Genomic DNA, 22432 nt, shown 5'->3' on the forward strand with positions numbered 1-22432 from the left:
AGAGCTGCACAGCGCCCTAGGCGGCCGCCTCAGCATGTCGGACCTCGACGAGTTCGAGCGGCAGCTCAACGAGAGTAAGCAAGAGCGCGACAAGGAGAACCGGCACCGCAAGCGCAGCCACAGCCGCTCCCGCAGCCGGGACCGCAAGCGTCGCAGCCGGAGCCGGGACCGCCGCAACCGGGACCAGCACGGCGCCTCCCGGGACAGGCGGCGCCGCAGCAAACCTCTGACCAGAGGCGCCAAAGAGGAGCACGGTGGGTTGATTCGCTCCCCCTGCCACGAGAAGAAGAAGGCCCGCAGATACTGGGACGTGCCGCCGCCGGGCTTCGAGCACATCAGCCCCATGCAGTACAAGGCCATGCAAGCTGCGGGTCAGATTCCAGCCACCGCCCTCCTCCCCACCATGACCCCCGACGGTCTGGCTGTGACCCCGACGCCGGTGCCCGTGGTCGGGAGCCAGATGACCAGACAGGCCCGGCGCCTCTACGTGGGCAACATCCCCTTCGGGGTCACTGAGGAGGCCATGATGGACTTCTTCAACGCTCAGATGCGCCTGGGGGGGCTGACGCAGGCCCCCGGCAACCCCGTCTTGGCCGTGCAGATCAACCAGGACAAGAACTTTGCCTTCTTAGAGTTCCGCTCGGTGGACGAGACCACCCAGGCCATGGCCTTCGACGGCATCATCTTCCAGGGCCAGTCGCTGAAGATCCGCAGGCCTCATGACTACCAGCCCCTGCCGGGCATGTCGGAGAGCCCCTCGGTCTACGTGCCTGGAGTCGTGTCCACCGTGGTCCCGGACTCTGCACACAAGCTGTTCATCGGGGGCTTGCCCAACTACCTGAACGACGACCAGGTGAAAGAGCTGCTGGCGTCGTTCGGGCCGCTCAAGGCCTTCAACCTGGTCAAGGACAGCGCCACCGGGCTGTCCAAGGGCTACGCCTTCTGTGAGTACGTGGACATCAAGGTCACGGACCAGGCCATCGCGGGGCTGAACGGGATGCAGCTGGGAGACAAGAAGCTGCTGGTCCAGAGGGCGAGTGTGGGCGCCAAGAATGCCACGCTGAGCACCATCAGCCAGACCCCCGTGACCTTGCAAGTGCCCGGCCTGATGAGCTCGCAGGTGCAGATGGGCGGGCAGCCGACGGAGGTGCTGTGCCTGATGAACATGGTGCTGCCGGCCGAGCTGCTGGACGACGAGGAGTACGAGGAGATCGTGGAGGACGTGCGCGACGAGTGCGGGAAGTACGGGCTCGTCCAGTCCATGGAGATCCCACGGCCCGTGGACGGCGTGGAGGTGCCCGGCTGCGGGAAGATCTTCGTGGAGTTCACCTCTGTGTTTGACTGCCAGAAAGCCATGCAGGGCCTGGCGGGTCGCAAGTTCGCCAACAGAGTGGTGGTCACAAAATACTGTGACCCCGACTCTTACCACCGCCGGGACTTCTGGTAGAGGTGGCGGGGCAGCGCAGCGGCGGAGCTGGCTGGGGGCGTCTCCCCCCTCCTGCTCCCCCCATTTCCCCCCTCCCCCGTAACGCTCTGCAGACGCTGGGCAGAGGAGTGTGAGCCGAATGACAGCCGGCAGCAACTGGAATGGCAGCAGTGAAGGCTGGGGGTGGGCTGGGCGCGGGGCGGGGCGGGGCGGGGCCCGGGTAAGTGCGCACGCAGACCCGCACAGATGCAGGCACGGCACAGACACAGGGGGAAGGGCGGGGAGGGGGAGACAGCGGGGCGGGGTCGGTCCCCCACATCCCCTCCCTGAAGCAGTCTTCTGCGGGATACCCCCTGTCTCTTACCCTTCCCCACCGTGGAAACACAGTGTGTTTCTATTTGACGGCCAAACTCTTTTGAATTTGGTTGTCCGGCCTGGTACCTTGCCCCTTCCCTCTCAGGACCACAGGTCCCGTCCTCCTGGCCTCTGGTCCTCGCCCCGGTGTCCTGGTTTCTTCCCTAGTTGATTCTCTCTAGTCTCCCGGGCCTGCCCTCCACCCCGTGGGCCCTGTCCCTCTCCTCCTCTCTGTGGCACTTTCATATTTGCTAAGACGAATTTGCTCATTAAACAATTTGTTGTATTAGAAAAAGAAAAAAAGAAAAACCACCACCTATAACCTCCCTGGCTAGATCAACCTATTTGCTCACGGTCTGTTTTCCCCACTGGGGCTGCAGGACACACACATGGTTGATAGAAATTACAAAACTTGCATGGGTCCATGAAATATATACACATGTATCTGTAATGTATTTGAAATAAAGACAGATGGAAGAATGTGCCCGCAAAATGACGAGACAGGAATATGTCTATGTATGGGTCCAAGTCTTCATCAGCATTCATTGCTCCAGCTCCACGCCGGGTATATATTATGGCCTAGAGAGTATGTGCATGTGTACACCCAAGGCAATCTCAGAGAAAGGAAATTGCAGCAGGCACACAATTCATCTCTAGCTGCCCACCTGCCAAAAGTTGGCAGCCTCCTCCGGGTCACAACCCACATGTCGTGAACCACGCCTCTACCTCCCTGGGTAGGTAGCATGTGGTTTTGAAGGCACAGGCTGTGAGTTTATATTCCCGGATGCCGTATGTATACAGTTAGCGGACAACTATGGTCTCTTTATATGGACATGGCCACAAATCTTTCCAGATTGATGCCTGGCTGATGGACTCCATCTCCTGCAAATTTCCCGTATGTTTCACCGGACTCCAGAACGAGCTGGAAGAAAATATGCAAGTATTGGGAGATTCTACACAGAAACACGGGAAACCTCTACTCCTTGTGGAACGGCGGCATGAGAAGCTACAGTTGGGAAGGGAGGGAATGTCTGCTTGTCCTTGATTTCCTAGGCATTCAAAAAGCAAAATCAGAACAGGAAGTCACCTGCAGTCAAAAATAGAGCTGACCACAGGTCACAGCTCTCCCAAGTGGTTCCGATTCACCCTTAGGAACTGCAAGGAAAGAAACCATCCCCATGGTAAACCATGGCGTTTTCACGGAAACTGAGATTCCCAGTTTCTTTTGCCTTCTCACTTGACTTTTTCCTTCCCACTCTCCTTCCCTCCTTCCTACTAATTTTTATTTCATGAAAGACTTGAGGAAACAAGAACCACAATTAAACAGCAACCCCAGCCCCATGGCAGTTCAGAGGACCAGCTGATGGTAAAGACCAGGAGTTGATTATTATTGAGCCTCCGTATAACAAAGTTCTCCTGTGTATCCTTAGAACAAGGAAGAAGGGAAGCTTAACTTACAGAACTTATCAAAGAGTGGGAAACACATTGCTTCCTCATTTATCCGTGGGGGTGTATAAGAGAAGGTGAGTGGTCAAGGAAGTGAGGATTAGGGCCTTTATCTTGCTCATTAAATATTTCAAATAAAGAGAAAAGTTAGAAAAGGGAAGCATAAAAAATATCAGAATTACCCTGTACCCCTCCCCCCCCCCCCCCCACCGCCCCCGTAAAGGCTGAAATTTGTCATGTTTTCTCAACCTTAGTCCTTTCTGGTCTAAGGCGAACATGAGCAAGTGGTTTGTTATTTTTACACATATTATCTTTGCTCTTACTGTTAGAGTATTACACTCTAGTTTTCACAACAGACTCTCTTGTCACTCTCTCCTTGTGCGTGCACACTTACAAGAATCTGGAGCAGAAGCGCTCAAACCTTTAAAACCCTATTTACATCCTAACCCTTCTCACCTACATGTATGTGTGTGCTCAGTTGCCTTTGCAACCTTTTGGACTACAGCCCACTAGGCTCCTCTGTCCATGGAATTTTCCGGGCAAGAATAGTGGAGTGGATTGCCAGGCCCTGCTCCAGGGGATCCTCTCAACCCAGGGATCCAACCCAGGTTTCCTGTGTTTCCTGCATTGCAGGGTAAAAACCTGAACTACAAATGGCAAGGCAAGTTTGGTTAACTGTGCCAGGGGTGAGTCTGGCTTTTATACCCCTCATGCGTCAGCCATTGGCTGCAGGCCACCTGGGGCGTGGGGATGGGGCGCGGCAACTGCCCAGACTTCTCCAGGGAAAGAGGCTCCTCTCGGCTTACTTGCCAAGTTGCGATAAGAGTGCAGGTGTGAGCAGTTAGCAGCTAATAGAGCAGGTAGGGTGAGTGTGCTCGCCCAGTAAAGGGGTCTGGGCAAGGCACTGCTCGCACTGACTGCACCTTCCAACCTGTGATATAGTCTGATGTTTACCCTCTCCCCTCCCCGCACCTCGCGTCTTCCCTTTCCCCTTCTTCTCCCCCCTTCCCCTTCCTTCTGTTCATTTCCACTAAACTGATTTCATTAATTTAGTGAATTAGTGGGGACAAGATAGATTATTCAATAAATGGTGCTGGAATAATTGGCTGTTTATGTAGAAAATAAAAGAAAATCATATCCCTCATCTACACACACACACACACACACACACATTCATGGATGAGTCAGTCTAAATGTGTTGACTCTGGCCTCTCCTCTCTTCCTCCTCCCCCTCCATTCTGTTCATTGCCTACTAAAATTGATCTCATTATCTGTTAATGGGTCAAAACCTCAAGTTTTAGTAACACCGTTCTGGATTTGCCTAGAAGAGGAATTGCCAAGAGTATGCACAGCATCTACATTGGAAGATACTACTTGGCTTTGCAAAGCAGTTTTTACTGATTTATTTTTCTGCCGGGTATGGTTTTATCACCTGCCATGAATGGGGATACTTATTATTGTTTTCAGACTTTAATTTTTATTAAATTTATGGTTGAGAAGTGGTTATATCATTAGTTTTGTAAACTGAATTGCTCTGATTATGACTCAAATTGAGCAGCTCCTCATGTTTGTGAATCTGTAGTGTTTCCCTTTTGTAACTTGACTATTCATAATGCTTTGCCTTTTCTTCTTCTTGCTGACTTCTAGGAATATAATTAAACAGAACCCTGTTTAATTATGGGGACTTCTGGTCCACAGACCACCCCCTCCCCATTTGTATGTTCTCCCCGTGCCTCTTGTTTGTAGAAAAACTTAAGCTTCCTAGGTCTTTCCTGAGTTCTGAAGCAGAGATTTAATCAAAAAAGTGAGAAAATGCAGAAACAAAGGAAAACAGTCAAGCAAGACAAATATTAGTAGTTTAGCCGTTAAACAAAATCAAGGACCTTTAGTTCCTCCCTAAGGGGTAGAGATAATATTCTGAGCCACATCCTTTTACAGCTACTGAAATCCCCACAAGGTGGAAGAAGTTAACTGAATGCTGCCCACGAGCCCCAAGCCAGGTGGATCCAGGTTGATGATGCCATCTCCACATTGTCTCACTCCTTGGTTGGCCTTGCAATAAACTTGCACTTTCCTTCACCACAGCCTGGTGTCAGTAGATCGGCTTTACTGAGCAGGTGAGCAGACTGATTAGGTAACAGGAGTTCTTTATGTATTTTGGGAATATATATATATATATATATATATATATGGGTTTTTTCCTTTTGTTCTGGGTTAATTTTGGGTTAATTTTGCTCATACCTTCTCCCTGTGTATGACTTTGACTTTTTACTTTGTGGTGTCTCTTCATGTGCAAAAGTTTAAAGTTTTTCTAAAGTCAAATTTATCTATATTTCCCTTTAGGTTTTGTGCTTTTTAGGGGTACAGTTATTATGAAATTCTTCTCTAGCTTGGAAATGTAGAAACAGTCTATTTTCTCCTAAAAAAATTTAAACTTTTATTTTTCACACTTAGATCTTTATCCACCTATAGTTTTTTGGTTTTTTTTTTTTTAGGATGTAGCTTAGGGATATAATTTTATTTTGTACATAAATAGCCAATTATCACAGCACCATTTATTAAATAATCCATCTTATCCCACTAATTTGTAATGTGTCCATTTTCCCCCTATCCACAGATATGTTTTTTAGTTCTTGATATCCTATCCCATTGATCTGTTTGTCTATTCACTTGCACAAATATCATGATCACTTATGTGCTATAGCTTTATGATAAATCATGGTATTTGATAGGGCCCAACTACTCATTTTGTTTTTCAAAATTTTCCAGGTGATTTTTGCCCTTTTTTCTTCCATATAAATTTTAGGATTAACTTTTTTAAACTTCTTGGAAGTTTCTGTTAGATTTTGTTTGGAATTGAATTGACACATCGATCTGAGAAGACTTGATATCTCTATGCCATTGAAACTTTCCATCAGTGAACATGGTATATCACTGAATTTATTCAGGTCTGCTTCTGTGTCCTTCAATGCTATTTTAAAGTCTTCCCCATAAAATTATAGCATATCTTTTCTTAGATGTATCGTAAGATTAAAAAAAAACACATTTAATTGATATTTTGAGTGGTAACTTTTATTCTAGTACATTTCTCTCTGGTTATTACTAGTTCATAGGAACATGACTGATGTTTGTATAAACTCTTCCTGAGCTCTCTTACCAATTCTAACTTTGTAGACTCTTATTTTCTTTAGGCAATCACATCACCTATAAATAAGAAGAGGTTTGAGGTTTCCTTCTCAAGTTTGATGCTCCTTATTTTCATTTTTTATTAGGTAAGTTAAAATACTTAACATTGTTTGTGTTCTGACCTATTTGGGTTTACTTCTACCTTTTTTATTTTAGGTTTTCTGATTGCCTTCTTCATTCTTGCTTATTTTCTTTTACTTACTTTCTTCTAGTAGACTAATAAGATACCTACATTCTCCCATCCAAGTACTGGCCAGGCCCAACCCTCCTTAGCTTCTGAGACCAGAGGAGACTGGGCGTGTTTAAGGTGGTATGGCCATAGACAGATACCCACATTCTTTTCTTCTTTCTCCTGTTTTATAAACTAGATTGTTTTCCTGCCATTTTATTTATTACTCTTAAATGTTTACCAGAATATTTAACCATACATTTTTCTACCAACCTTTAGCTATGTAATAATTCTATCTTCCTGTCAAACATTACAAGATCCATTAGCCTGCTTCTACTACCAAGGAACAGTGCCTCCACCCCATCTTTTTATTGAGTTCAGAGCTTCTATTGTACTTTCAAAAATGCAAAATAAATAGTTATTTTTATGTATGCATGTTTGTGTGTGTGTGTGCTGTTTTGTTTCTTCCTTCTGGGTTCATTTTTCTTCTTGAGGTAAATCATTTAATAGTTCCCTTTGTGAGGATCAGTAAGTGGTAAATACTCCAAGTTTTTGTATGATGAAAATGACTTCTTCTTTGTCTTACAAACTGAAAGGTTGTTAGGGCATAAAATTGCAGATTGACAGTTATTTCCGGTGAGCCCTGAAGATAGTATTGTTATTTTTTGGCATTGATTGCAGCTAAGGAAAAGCCTGCTATCTGAGAGCTTTAAAGGTCTTCTTATTTTCTTTGATGTTCTGCAGGTTCATTATAGTGGCGACATTTGGATTTATTTTTATATATTCAGTTTAAGATTTTGTACTTCCAGTCTGAGGACTTATGTCTTTTTTCAATTTTAGAAAACTATTATATCTTATGGTTTTGGTTTCAGATCTTTTTTCTCCTATATTGTTTCTTCCTAAATTACTATTTCATAACTTCTCCTCTTTCTTAGAATATCTATCACTTCTGCTACCCTCATCATCTGAAACAAATCCTTCACCTTCTTCCCCAAGTCAGTTTCTCTCATGTTAACTTTCTTTTCTTTCTCTCAAATTCAGCCTATTAACAATCCTGTTGGCTCTAATTTAAAAATAAACCCAGAAAATGACCACTTCTCACCACTCTCACTGTCACCACCCTATCATAAACCACCACGATCTTTCTGCTTCTCCTTTGTTTCCCATAGTCTAGTCTTAGCACTTAAAATTTTAAATTGCATCTCCACTCCTGGCCTCCTTGTCCTCTCCATTTTTCTCCATGAAACTTGCACAATTAAAAAAATACACACCCACACTCATATGGCCCCTTCTCTATTCTTTTTCTCCTCCTCTTTCTCCTTCTTCCCCTCCTCTTCCTCTCCCCCCACCCCCATTCTTGTTCTTTTCACTGTTTCTGTTTCTCACTAACATATAAGTTCTGGTAAGATAAGAATGAGTATGTTTACAAGGATAAGGATTTTAGTCTATTTTGTTAACTCTGTATGCTGAGCACCTGGAACAGTGTGACACAAAGTAAGATTTCATTACATATTCATTAAATAAATACATATATTTAAAGGAAGATTTGTCTTGACCATTTCCTTTGGGGATGAAATTTATTCAAATTAGATATTTTCCAGTTAGGTAAATGAGAGCCAAGAAATTTAAAAATAAATGATGAGAAATAGTCTCCAATAATTAAGAACATGGCATTATTTTAGAGAATCAACAGTTCATCCTGGATCTTAGCATTCATGTATTTTTTAAAAGGAAGGGCATCATGACTGCATTCTAAGTTAAAGGACAATGGGGTAGGCAGAAGAAACAGAAATAGGAAACTGCAACCAACTGCCCAAGTGAAAGCTAAATAAACAAACAAACTAACCAACTGTCTTTCTGGGCTTATGACAGAGGTGCTGGAAATCACAGGAGACTTGCTTGGGACATGTGTTGTGTAACAAATCCTGACAAATACATGGATCATCAAAGAGATTTCTATTTTATATACTGAGAAGCTTTATGATCCAGGAAGTGGTCAGGCCATCTGGGATCTCCTGCTTACCCATCTGGAGCTCTGATTGAATATGTGAGAATAGGAGGAAAGCTCCATTTTAGTGAACATGAGCTGTTTGGAGTCAGCATGGGGGTGCATCAAAGGTAGTGGTGAAACAAAGGGATTACTTTTCCACCAGGCCCTTGTAAGGGAGGACAGAGGGGAGTCAGTTGGAAATAGAAGAAGGAATGATGAAGGAGGAAAGGATGACCTCCATTTTGCCCAGTGTTGATGTTATAGGATACTGTCACTGACCTTAAGAGCCAGGCATTTTCTTGGATGGGGAATCACTGAGAAATACATGGAAGCATCATGTTGTCAGGAAAACAAATTACTTTCATCTATAGGAACCAGCAGGTTTTGTTTACTAAATGAAATAATAAATTGTGTTTATATAGTATGTTACACTTTTAAAGTGTATAAACCACCCCATTTAGCATTTTCAACCCTGTTAGGTAGGGAAAACAGACCGTTTCAAAGCAGGAAGTGAGCCATATTTCTTTAACCCTCCTGGCCGCTCAAAGATCTAATATAGTGCTGGATGCATTCATTGCTTTTAATCACTATTCTATTAGTTCCCATTTTACAGTTGGAATTGAGGAAATTGTGAAGTTGTCAGTTTCCAAACATCACATAGCTAGTCATGGCACAACTGGACCCAGGAGCAAGTTTAGTAACTGTTAAGTCTTATGCACTCAGTATTCCATCATGTGCCCTACAAAACATGCCAATGTCCAAAGACCACACAGATGCAAGGACAAGAAATACAAGTGTTCTTGGCAATTATCCTGTGCTAAGGGTCATTGATCTTCTTGATGAAGAGCTACTGTTGATTTACCTGAAGTTTAATAATCTTCCAATGAAGGCACTATTAAGAATTGCTTAACATAAGCACTACTTGCCAGTTAGAAGAAGCTTGGCACAGACAATGTATTGGCTAGAATGCCCAAGTCCATCCAATTCAGGAAATTTTATCAAAATATCCAAGACTGGCCTGGTGTCAAGGCAGCATGCCAAAGAGGCTCAAGAAGAACAAAACAATGTTTCTTCCAGCTCTAGATGACTTACTCAAAAATTCCTACTCTTTTTTGTTTCTCACTTTTTTTTCCTCTGGTTCTTTTTTCTCTCAACATCAGTGTCCTGCTTCAACACTGGCAGAGGTAACAGACCTTCTTGCTGCAGGCTGCCAGTGTGCCTCCCATGTCTGCCTGGACACCCACTCTGCACTGTGGGCATCTACATGCTAATAAGAGGCTGTCCCTTGGTTCTCTTCACCAGCAAGAATACACAGTCTTCTCTTGCCATACATGTTAACAATGTGTCTGCAAAATGATCCACTAGTGGGAATGTCCTGGGGTTTACAAAACCCCCTTCAGTCAGTTCAGTCTGTTCAGTTGCTCAGTCATGTCTGACTCTTTGCAACCCCATGGACTGCAGGATGCCAGGATTTCCTGTCCGTCACCAACTCCCGGAGCCTACTCAAACCCATGTCCATCAGGTTGGTGCTGCCATCCAACTATCTCATCCTCTGTTGTCCCCTTCTCCTCCTGCCTTCAATCCTTCCAGGCATCAGGGTCTTTTCCAATGAGTCAGGTCTTCACATCAGGTGGCCAAAGTATTGGAGTTTCAGCTTCAGCATCAGTCCTTCCAATGAATATTCATGACCGATTTCCTTTAGGATGGACTGGTTGGATCTCCTTGCTGTCCAAAAGACTCTCAAGAGTCTTCTCCAACACCACAGTTCAAAACTATCAATTCTTCAGCATTCAGCTTTCTTTATAGTCCAACTCTTGCATCCATCCATGACTACTGGAAAACCATAGCTTTGACTACATGAACCTTTGTTGGCCAAGTAATGTCTCTGCTCTTTTATATGCTGTCTATGTGGGTCATAGCTTTTCTTTCAAGGAGCAAGCATTTTTAAATTCCATGACTGCAGTCACTATCTGCAGTGATTTTGGAGCCCCCCAAAATAAGGTCTCTGACTGTTTCCATTGTTTCCCCATCTATTTGCCATGAAGTGATGGAACCGGATGCCATGATCTTAGTTTTCTGAATGTTGAGCTTTAAGCCAACTTTTTCACTCTCCTCTTTTACTTTTATCAAGAGGCTCTTAAGTTCTTCTTCATTTTCTGCCATAAGGGTGGTGTCATCTGCATATCTGAGGTTATTAATATTGTTCCTGGCAATCTTGATTCCAGCTTGTGCTTCATCTAGCCTGGCATTTCTCATGATGTACTCTGAATATAAGTTAAATAAGCAGGGTGACAATATACAGCCCCGACATACTCCTTTCCCGATTTGGAACCAGTCTGTTTTTCCATGTCCAGATCTAACTGTTGCTTCTTGACTTGCATACAGATGTCTCAGGAGGCAGGTCAAATGGCCTGGTATTCCCATCTCTTGAAGAATTTTCCACAGTTTGTTGAGATCCACACAGTCAAAGGCTTTGGTGTAGTCAATAAAGCAAAAGTAGATGTTTTCTGGAACTCTCTTGCTTCTTCAATGATCCAGCAGATGTTGGCAATTTGATCTCTGGTTCCTCTGCCTTTTCTAAATACATCTTGAACAGCTGGAAGTTCATGGTTCAAGTACTGTTGAAGCCTGGCTTGCAGAATTTTGAGCATTACTTTATTAACGTATGAGATGAGTGCAATCGTGCAGTAGTTTGAGCATTCTTTAGCATTGCCTTTCTTTGGGATTGAAATGAAAACTGACCTTTTCCAGTCCTGTGGCTACTGCTGAGTTTTCCAGATTTGCTGGCATGTGAGTGCAGCAGTTTCACAGCATCATTTTTTAGGATTTGAAATAGCTCAACTGGAATGCCATAACCTTCACTAGCTTTGTTAATAGTGATGCTTCCAAAGGCCCACTTGACTTCGCATTGCAGGATGTCTGGCTCTAGGTGAATGATAACACCATCAGGATTATCTGGGTCATGAAGATCTCTTTAGTACGGTTCTGCTGTGTATTCTTGCCACCTCTTTGTAATATCTTCTGCTTCTGTTAGATCCATACCATTTCTGTCCTATATTGTGCTCATCTTTGCATGAAATATTCCCTTGGCAACTCTAATTTTCTTGACGAGATCTTTCCCATTCTATTGTTTTCCTCTGTTTCTTTGCATTGATCACCGAGGAAGGCTTTCTTAGCTCTCTTTGCTATTCTTTGGAACTCTGCATTCGATTTTCTCCTTTTCCTTTAGCTTCTGTTCTTTGCATAGCTATTTGTAAGGCCATGTCAGACAACCATTTTGCCTTTTTGCACTTCTTTTTCTTGGGGGTAGTCTTGATCACTGACTCCTATATAATGTCATGAACTTCCATCTATAGTTATTCAGGCATTCCATCTATTATATCTAATCCCTTGACTCTATTTGTCACTTCCACTGTATAATCGTAAGGGATTTGAATTAGGTCATACCTGAATGGTCTAGTGGTTTTCCCTACTTTCTTTGATTTAAGTCTGAATTGGCAATAAGGAGCTCATGATGTGAGCCACAGTCAGCTCCCAGTCTTGTTTTTGCTGACTGTATAGAACTTTTCCATCTTGGGCTGCAAAGAATATAATCAACCTGATTTTGGTATTGACCATCTGGTGATGTCCATGTGTAGAGTCTTCTCTTGTGTTCTTGGAAGAGGGTGTTTGCTATGACCAGCACGTTCTCCTGGCAAAACTCTGTTAACCTTTGACCTGCTTCATTTTGTACTCCAAGACCAAATTTGCCTGTTACTCCAGGTAGCTCTTGACTTCCTACTTTTGCATTATAGTCCCCTATAATGAAGAGGATATCTTTTTTGGGTGTTAGTTCTAGAAGGTCTTGTAGGTCTTCATAGAACCATTCAGCTTCTTCAGCATTACTGGTTGGGGCATAGACTTGGATTACTGTGATATCAAATGGTTTGCTTTAGAAATGAACAGAGATCATTCTGTCATTTTTGAGATTGCATCCAAGTACTGCATTTTGGACTATTTTGTTGACTATGATGGCTACTCCATTTCTTCTAAGGGATTCTTGGCCACAGTAGTAGATGTAATGGTCATCTGAGTTAAATTCACCCATTCCAGTCCATTTTGGTTCACTGATTCCTAAAATGTCAATGTTTACTCTTGCCATATCCTGTTTGACCACTTCCAATTTGCCTTGATTCATGGACCTAAGATTCTAGGTTCCTATGCAATATTGCTCTTTACAGCATTAGACTTTACTTCCATCACCAGTCACATCCATGACTGCTTTTGCTTTGTCTCTGTCTCTTCATTCTTTCTGGAGTTATTTCTCCACTCTCGTCCAATAGCATATTGGGCACCGACCTGGGGAGTTCATCTTTCAGTGTCATACCTTTTTGCCTTTTCATACTGTTCATGGTGCTCTCAAGGCAAGAATACTGAAGTGGACAAAACCCCACTGAGTAACTCAAAATTGGAGGTCTCTGTCTCTGTGCTGTTGTGCTTAGTCACTCAGTCACGTCCGATTCTTTGCAACCCCATGGACTGTAGCCCGCCAGGCTCCTCTGTCCATGGGGATTCTCCAGGCCAGAATACTGGAGTGGTTGCCTTGTCCTCCCCTCCAGGAGATCTTCCCAACCCAGGAATTGAACCCAGGTCTCCCATGTTGCAGGTGGATTCTATACCATCTGAGCCCCCAGAGAAGCCCAAGAATACTGGAGTGGGTAGCCTATCCCTTCTCCAGGGGAACTTCCTGACCCAGGAATCTAAGTGGAATCTTCTGTTTTGCAGGTGGATTCTTTACCAGCTGAGCTACCTGGGAAGCCCTGGTCTCTACCTCCCTCACCCTCAATAACAGAGGTACTCTTTTGTTAGCACTTCTCCTTTCTCAATTTCCTAACTTTCCCATTTTTTAAAATGTGCATTAAGCCTCCAACACTCCATCATTGGGGTCCCCTCATACACAAAATCATTTTCCTTGAGTACCAAATGATTTTTGGTCACCTTGGCTCCATTAAAACTATAAATGGCTAAGGACTATTGTTACTCATTTACCCCATATTTGCCTAATAAGATCTAGGGTCCTTTGCATCTCCACATCCTTTCCTTTCTCCATCCTGTTCTGGAGGGATCCATACCTCACCATGTGCCATTTAGGGACTCTGAGCAGCTGAAGGGCTTGGTAATGACTCTATCTCCCTAAGAGGAGTAAAGAAGGGACTGACTTGGGGCTAATTTGTCTCAAAAAAGTGAGAATTCTAGATTAACAGTTTTACCCCATTGCTTCTTTTCAATGTCTAATTAATATCAAAACATTAATTGCTTAGTCATGTCCAACTGTTTGTGACCCAGTGGATGGTAGCCTGCCAGGCTCGTCTGTTTATGGAATTCTCCAGGCAAGAATTCTGGAGTGAGTTGCCATTTCCTCCTCCAGGGCATCTTCCCAACCCAGGGTTTGAACCCAGATCTCTTGCATTGCAGGTGGAATCTTTACCATATGAGCCATAAAAATATTTTTTAAATGAGAAGGCAATGATTGACAGGAGAGATATATTTAGAAAGTTACAAAATATTTTTCTAGGTTTTTATCTTTGCATCATACTAAAGTTCAGGAATTAAAATATTGAGTTTTCTCTTTTGAAATTTTTTATATTTTACAAAAGGAAGGTGAAGTTGCCTGCAACAAAAGATGCATCAGCTGCTTAATGAGATAAATATAAAATGTAGATCCCAGCACTGCTTTTCAAACCAGAGTAAATCTGTCAGAAGGAATATCATATCCATTGTGGCAGGAACTCAAAGTAATAGAAACATGACTGAGATTTCTAAGGCATCAAGGAGGGACTGTTAAGTGAATATTAACCAATAATTCAAAGATGAGATGTTGAAAAAACCAGAAGTAGACCATTGTTTGGAGGATGCCAGTGGTCTATTTTTTTGATAATGCCAGTTTCTTTGTAAAGAGGTGCCCTGAAATGTGAAAGGAGATGTGCAGGTCAAACCAGCACTGCTTCTATGATCCAGCTACCAATTTGGCCCAGTTTCCTAGCTTTCAGGGAAAAGGGGCCATATGGTCAGTAATACTGCTTTTCAAAGCAGAATGGGTGAAGCCTCATAGGTCCTTAGGAGGACATGTTTTTTATTTTGGCAAAGATAATATCTCTCTTTCCAGCTTTAAGATTAACAAGGTGAGTACAGAGAAGAATATCAAAGTCTAATTACAGATCAGTGACATAGAAAGTGTTCCATTACCAAGAGTCAAATGGTAAATGCCAGTGACTGAGTGGACGAATATGAAAGGCAGAATCCATGGAGACTATGATGTGACAACCAACAGGAGCATCTGAACAGATGGATTTGTAGATATAGGTTCTAATGATGGTGGCACACAGTTCACTGTTTAAAATTAATTTTCCCCTGAATATCTTTTGAAAGCTTTTGAAAGGTTCATCATTATGGGAACCTCCTTCCCACAGAAAGTTCTCTGATGGAGAGCCAAGAAAATGGTCACCTCAGTCTACAGATCATACCCAGAGAAGGCAAATTGCTAACCTAAAGCCACATAGCATCATCTCAGGAAATAAATCTGGGGCTTTGATTCCCAGATCACTGTTTTCTTTGAGATTGTTGAAAGACAGATATAATTGATTTAACAAAATGCATGAAGGATGCAAATGGAAGGTGTTGAAAGTTCTAATAAATATAGCAAAGCAATACAAAAGCAGCCTGAGATCAGGAATATAGGCAGGAAATAGCCAGATGTGATTCAGATTGGAGAAGGAGAACCCAAAACATCTGGGGAGCAATAATTTGAAACAGATACTCTTCTAGAGAAAGAGATCTGGAAAGCAGTAGTGGGGTGAGAGCCTTAGTGGGTAGTGGGGTAACAGAGTTAAGACAAATGGGGTCTCTGATGCTTATGCAGTGGTCAAAACTGACTAATTGAATTTGGAAGCCACAGAAGGTCAATGGATACAAAGAGAGGATGTGATTCTTAGGGTCTAAGTGTCTGAGGCCATGTTCCTCCAGTCCTTCTTGGCTGTGCACTCAGATCTCTCTGACTAGAAGAGGAAGTCATAGATTCCCTGCTAATGAAGACAAAGCAGGGTTCTGAAAAAAATTGATCCCCTCAGTCCCCAGGGAAGCCGGAGCCCATGGGCCAGTTCTATATCCAATCTCTCTTTTCACTCTAAAGTGCATTCAAATATTACCATCGTCTTTGAGTGCCATACATTTAAAAAAGTTAGGACCCACAGGCCTAGAAGACACACCCTCTGCTTGTTCTTCTTTCTAAATATTATCAGTAAACATTTTAGCATCAAATATTGTACACATATGAGAAGAGCCCGAATAATAGATTTCCAGCTTGATGAATTATATAAACTGAACATACCTGTTTAACCAGCCCCCAGATTAAGATGTTGAACATCACCAGAACTCTAGAAACGCTTCCCCTCACCCACTATGGTAATATCTTCTTCTGATCGCTACTCACCTGCTAACAGCATGGATCAGTTTTGCCTGATCTTGAACTTTATATATAGTTGGTGATTTTTACACCTGGCTTCTTTCATTCAACATTATGCTTGTGAGTTTCATGTATGTTGTTGAGTTGTTATACATCTCCTATTTTCATTATAGTAGAGTATTCCATTAGTATTATTATTAGTATATTTATATTACATATAGATATAAATATATAAATATTAGTATATGTTGGTAGTAGTAGTAGTATATAGTATTCCATCATATAGTATAGTATTCCATTGTATGAATATATTGTTTGGATCTGTCATGAAAATTTTTTTCTTCTGGTGAGCATATGTACACATTTCTTTTAACCAGCTTTTAAGAGTCTTTCAAGATACCCTGCTTGGATTTCCTTTGTGTGTCTGAGGTTTTATGACCTCAAAACACATTTAATTATTTTTCCTCCCTCTCTTTCTTGAAAAAAGATGAAAACAGCCAACCATGACTGTTAATTATTATTCTCAACTGAGGTCAAGATCTTTATGTACTTGATCAGAAGCATTATTATAGAGGCTTATTTATAAGCATATTGTGAGAAACCGTTGTTCCAAAATTAAACCAGTTTTCCGTTCAGTGGTGCTACTGAAAAACACAGGATACTTGTCCATTGAACCTATTACAGATGAGGCATGGTGATCACCACTGCCCCACGAAAGAGAATGATGGGGGGTCAGAACCAAGGGTTGTTAGCTGGATTGTCTTTTGGGAACCCCACAACTAACTTCAAAGATGGTGACCAACCTGTTTTTTTTTTCACCCCAATGTGCAATAAATATTATCATGGTCTGTGTATACCATAACATCAAAAAGAAATGTTTCTCTTTTGACACTTTAACAAGAACACTTGATAATTCTCTCTTCTCTGATAAAGATAGATCTGCTGTTCAATCACTCAGTCATATCTGACGCCATGGATTGCAGCACTCCAGGCTTCCTGTCCTGCACTATCTTCTGGAGTTTGCTCATACTCATGTCTAGTGAGTTGATGATGCCACTCAATCATCTCATCCTCAATCTCCCCCTTCTACTGCTGCCCTCAGTCTTTCCAGAATCAGGGGCTTTTCCAATGAGTTGGCGCTTCTCATCAGGTGGCCAAAGTATTGGAATTTCATCTTCAGCATCAGTCCTTCCAATATTCACTGGATTTCCTTTAGGGTTGATTTCCTTTAGGATTGATTGGTTTGATGTTGTTCAAGCGACTCAAGATTTTTCTCCAGAACCACAGTTCAAAAGCATCAATTCTTTAGTGCTCAGCCTTCTTTATGGTCCAACTCACATCTGTAGAGGTTTATTACCTCTGGAGGCCAAGATTTGTATAAGTCTCTTAAATATGCTTATTCCCAGACTCCATCCCTTCACCTCTTCCTCAGAAGAAATTCATTTTCCAAGGAAGACTAAGGCTGTTCTATTTCCTCTTTGAACGAGGAGACAAAGAAAGAAAACAAAATCAAGCTTAATTTATTGACAGGTCATCCTGTTCTTCTAGGGACTGTGTTTCTCTCACAGCACACATTTTCCCAGAGGCAAACTGGATACAATATGATACATTATTTAGGAAACACATTTGCATTGAACTAACTGCCCAAGGCACTAACTGATATCAGGTATTAACACTGCAATGGAAAAGGAAAGAAAAATCCTCTTGTTTTGTTTGAATGGCTTTAGGATTTATCATTAAAAAATAGGCCTATCAGTTAAGGTGTTTTTCCCTCCCTAGTAAGTAACAGAAATGGACTCAGGCTAAATTGAACTACAGCCAACACTACAAAAGGATTTATTGGGAGGATACTGTGTAATGGCTAAACAGCAAGACCTCAAGGTCAGGAACAAGTGTGAGGAACAGGCATGCTTTCTCTCTAGGGTTAAAAGGTCCACCTATTTTGGATTAGTGCTCATTTCTTGGGCCATTCACTGTGGCTGAGGCAGTCTCAGGGGACCAGCCTAGGTTACAGGCCCTCTACCTCAGGGGCAGAAAAGGGTTGGAAACACCAGGCTTGGACTTCCCAGGTGGCACTAGAGGTAAAGAACCCTCCTGCCAATACAGGAGACATAAGAGACCCTGGTTTGATCCCTGGGTCGGGAAAATCCCCTAGAGGAGGAAATGACAACCCATTCCAGTATTCTTGCCTGGAGAACTCCAGGGACAGAGGAGCCTGGTGGACTATGGTCTATGGAGTTGCCAAACACTGGACATGACTGAATCGACTTAGCAAGTCGCACAGCTCAGTACTCTAAGGATGATAGCTGAAGTCATCAGCCTACCAACAGAAATAGGACAAGAAAAAAGGGAAAGTGGTCCGATAAAGGTGAAAACATTAGTAAGCGGTACAGGGGCCTGGGCTAATGACAACACAGGGAGATATAGGAAAAGGCTTGACTTAAGCATACATCATAATCAAAGGACAGGTTTACTCGGTATAGGTTTGCTGTAGTTACACATTTTTTTTCCTATTAAAAATTATTCAATTTTCTGTAGGAAAACATCTTTGTTATTGTCTGTCTTCCCCTTCATCCCACTGAAAGAATTTTTTAATAAAACATTTCTCAATAATATGAGGTTTCTTAGGAATGAAACTTTTACATTACAGTTAAAGACACACACACATATGTTGGGTAGGGTTTTCACATTCATATATGTAAGTGAGTGCACGCGTGCATGCTAAGTCACTTCCATCATGTCCAACTCTGCAGCGCTATGGACTGTAGCCTGTGCCAGGCTTCTCTGTCCGTGGGATTCTCTAAGCAAGAACTGGAGCAGGTTGCCATACCCTCTTCCAGGGGATGTTCCCAGCCCAGGGATTGAATCCACATCCCAGTATGTCTCCTGCATTGGCAGGCGGGTTCTTTCCCACTAGCACCACCAGGGAGCCCACATTAGTGAGACCAGACTGTAGCTTTTCCTTACGATAGTACACTGCACTACCCTACACTACATTACTATATGAGTTCCCAGCGTTCCCATTCTTTTAGCAGTTTGTTGACTTACCCTTACGTCTCAGGCTTTCTGTGAATGTGGGTGCTGGGAATATAGGGGCTGCTCATGGTGGACTGAGCCTGTGGAGTTGAGAGTTTAGCAGAGAAGACAGATGACAACAGCAGAATGTAATGAGTTCTTTGATAAGAGAAATACAGAGTGATATGGAATCAGAGCAATGGGTATAATAATACCTACGTTACTGGGTTGTTATATCAGGGGTAGTGAATAAAGTACCTGATCTAAGGCAAAGCACATAGTAAGCACTCAAAAAATATTATTGCTATTATTTGACAGCTTTTTCAAAAATTTTTAGTTGGATTATTAGTTTATACACTTTTTTAAGTTCCAGAGCCAAGTCTGATAATGTCTATTTCTTGAGACTATTGTCCACTTTATCATTAGCATAAAAGTATACAGAATATGATCTTATAATTTAAAAATCTTCATGTCTATGGTTATTCACACCTTCTTCTCCCTATTTTTCTCTGTTTTAGATTTAAGGAAAGGCAGTTGGGAAATTATGTTAACTTTTTAAAGAGTTGCTTAAAAGAACATCTTAAAACTTTCAAATGGCTGATGTTTATTTCGACTTTTAAAATGAAGGATTTTTAGCAGCATGGTCAATTTTATAAGAGAATGATAAAATTTCTGTTTTTCTTAAAAGCATATCTTCTCCATAAATGTTTATCTTTTATATAAATTTTATTGTGAATATTTATAAATATATGTATTTACCTACTTTTTATACATGTACACAACACTTTCTGGTTTTGTTAATGTTTCACAGGAGCCAAAAAAGTGCCATCTGTAGGCTGCAATGTTTGAGATGGATATTGTAGATATCTGTGGAATGATTTAATAAATCATTCTTATCAATAGCTAGTTTTCAGCTCCTCCATGTCCCAGGTACTTTGGCATTAGACAGCCATATAAAACTGGCTCTCTTTTCATTGGATTCTTTTCATTGGTCATTTCCATTTTTTTCCTGTCACTTTCCCCTACTTTAAACACTTTTCCTTTATACATTTGTATGTAGTGAGTTTGGCACACAAAATTTGCTGACTCATATCTTCATTATGAATTGAACCACCTATCCACATGAAATTATAGTTGTGTCTCATGTTTATTGCCATGAACTTTCATTTTTACTGTACTACTATTGTGACACCTATAGTTTTTTCCAGGGGACAGGAAAGGGAATACATTTAATATTTTTAAATCTTTTTTACTTTATGTTTTAATAAACCTAAATAAATTTTTCGCTTTTAATAAACTTTCATTGGGTTTAAAAATTTATTTTGAAGTTCTTTGTATTTTAATGACTTCAATTTATTTATTGATGTAGCTATTTTGATTTTACTTCTAATGTCATACTTTAATTATTCCCTGTAGTTGTCTTTGTTTTCCCCCATGTAGCCTGTAACTTACTTACTTTTATTTTTTACAGTGCTTAGAAGGCTCATTTTCCACCTCAGTTCCATTTCTTTCTAAGTTAAAAGATTGTTCTTTGATGGCTTGGATGGGAGGGGAGTTTGGGGGAGAATGGACATGTGTATATATATATATATGGGTGAGTCCTTTCACTGTTCACCTGAAACTGTCACAACATTGTTGAGCAGCCATATCCCAATACAAAATAAAAGTTAAAAAATTGTCCTTTGATCAATATCTCCTTAGTTATTAGTAAAAAAATAAACATGAATCTTTGGAAATCCTGTATTTTAGATAAATAATTTAATATTCTTATATTTTTTCATGTTTTATTACAGCTTCATATTTCCCAACTTTTGAAAGCATAATTTGAGTAGTTAACACTAAATTATTTTATTCAATTATTGCTATAATTATTATTTTTTATATGTTATACCTAATCTTTTAAGAATAATTTATAGACAACACTTTCTTTTGCAGCCATACTTAGTGCAATTGTTTAGACTGACATCCATGTGTAACTGACTTCAATATTCATTCTGAGTTTCTTAGCTGTACGATTAGTATGTATTATTATATAACCATTAAAATCAGAGGGCTTTTTTTAAAGGTAGAAATGACAAGTGCCCATACCAATCAGAATAGCAAATGCTTGTTAAAACTTTGCACAATGTTTTCTTACCTGGAGCACCAGCAGCTTTTTTGAGGGAGGTCCTGGAATCAGATATAAATACATCTTAATGGCTGTAATATAATAATTTTTTTTTCTTCTTCCTAATGCCAAAGGCAATCCCAAAGAATGCTCAAACTACCGCACAATTGCACTCATCTCACACGCTAGTAAAGTAATGCTCAAAATTCTCCAAGCCAGGCTTTAGCAATACGTGAACCGTGAACTTCCAGATGTTCAAGCTGGTTTTAGAAAAGGCAGACAAACCAGAGATCAAATTGCCAATATCTGCTGGATCATCGAAAAAGCAAGAGAGTTCCAGAAAAACATCTATTTCTGCTTTATTGACTATGCCAAAGCCTTCGACTGTGTGGATCACAATAAACCGTGGAAAATTCTTCAAGAGATGGGAATACCAGACCACCTGACCCACCTCTTGAGAAACCTATATGCAGGTCAGGAGGCAACGGTTAGAACTGGACATGGAACAACAGACTCGTTCCAAATAGGAAAAGGAGTACATCAAGGCTGTATATTGTCACCTTGCTTATTTAACTTATATGCAGGGTACATCATGAGAAACGCTGGGCTGGAAGAAGCACAAGCTGGAATCAAGATTGCCGGGAGAAATATCAATCACCTCATATATGCAGATGACACCACCCTTATGGCAGAAAATGAAGAAGAACTAAAGAGCCTCATGATGAAAGTGAAAGAGGAGAGTGAAAAAGTTGGCTTAAAGCTCAACATTCAGAAAACTAAAATCATGGTATCTGGTCCCATCACTTCATGGGAAATAGATGGGAAACAGTGGAAGCAGTGTTAGACTTTATTTATGGGGGGGGCTCCAAAATCACTGCAGACGGTGATTGCAGCCATGAAATTAAAAGACGCTTACTCCTTGGAAGGAAAGTCATGACCAACCTAGACAGCATATTAAAAAGCAGAGACATTACTTTGCCAACAAAGGTCCATCTAGTCAAGGCTATGGTTTTTCCAGTAGTCATGTATGGATGTGAGAGTTGGACTGTGAAGAAAGCTGAGCACCAAAAAATTAATGCTTTTGAACTGTAGTGTTGGAGAAGACTCTTGAGAGCCCCTTGAACTGCAAGGAGATCCAACCCGTCCATCCTAAAGGAGATCAGTCCTGGGTGTTCATTGGAAGTACTGATGCTGAAGCTGAAACTCCAATACTTTGGCCACCTCATGTGAAGAGTTGACTCATTGGAAAAGACCCTGATGCTGGGAGGGATTGGGGGCAGGAGGAGAAAGGGACGACA

General features: G+C 41.7%; 1 protein-coding gene across 1 annotated transcript; it reads left to right on the top strand.

Annotated features, from left to right (window-relative positions):
- Positions 1-1594, top strand: LOC133048485 (splicing factor U2AF 65 kDa subunit-like). The gene has a single exon (XM_061132171.1). It carries the CDS (start codon positions 35-37, stop codon positions 1445-1447), a length of 1413 nt encoding a protein of 470 aa, XP_060988154.1. The 5' UTR covers positions 1-34; the 3' UTR covers positions 1448-1594.
- The last annotated feature ends 20838 nt before the right edge of the window (positions 1595-22432 follow it).

Source organism: Dama dama, chromosome 29, assembly GCF_033118175.1.
Source record: "Dama dama isolate Ldn47 chromosome 29, ASM3311817v1, whole genome shotgun sequence".
In the NCBI taxonomy this organism is placed as follows: domain Eukaryota; kingdom Metazoa; phylum Chordata; class Mammalia; order Artiodactyla; family Cervidae; genus Dama; species Dama dama.

Coding starts and splice junctions, on each gene's coding strand:
- LOC133048485 (XM_061132171.1), top strand. CDS start 35: ATGTCGGACCTCGACGAGTTCGAGCGGCAGCTCAACGAGAGTAAGCAA.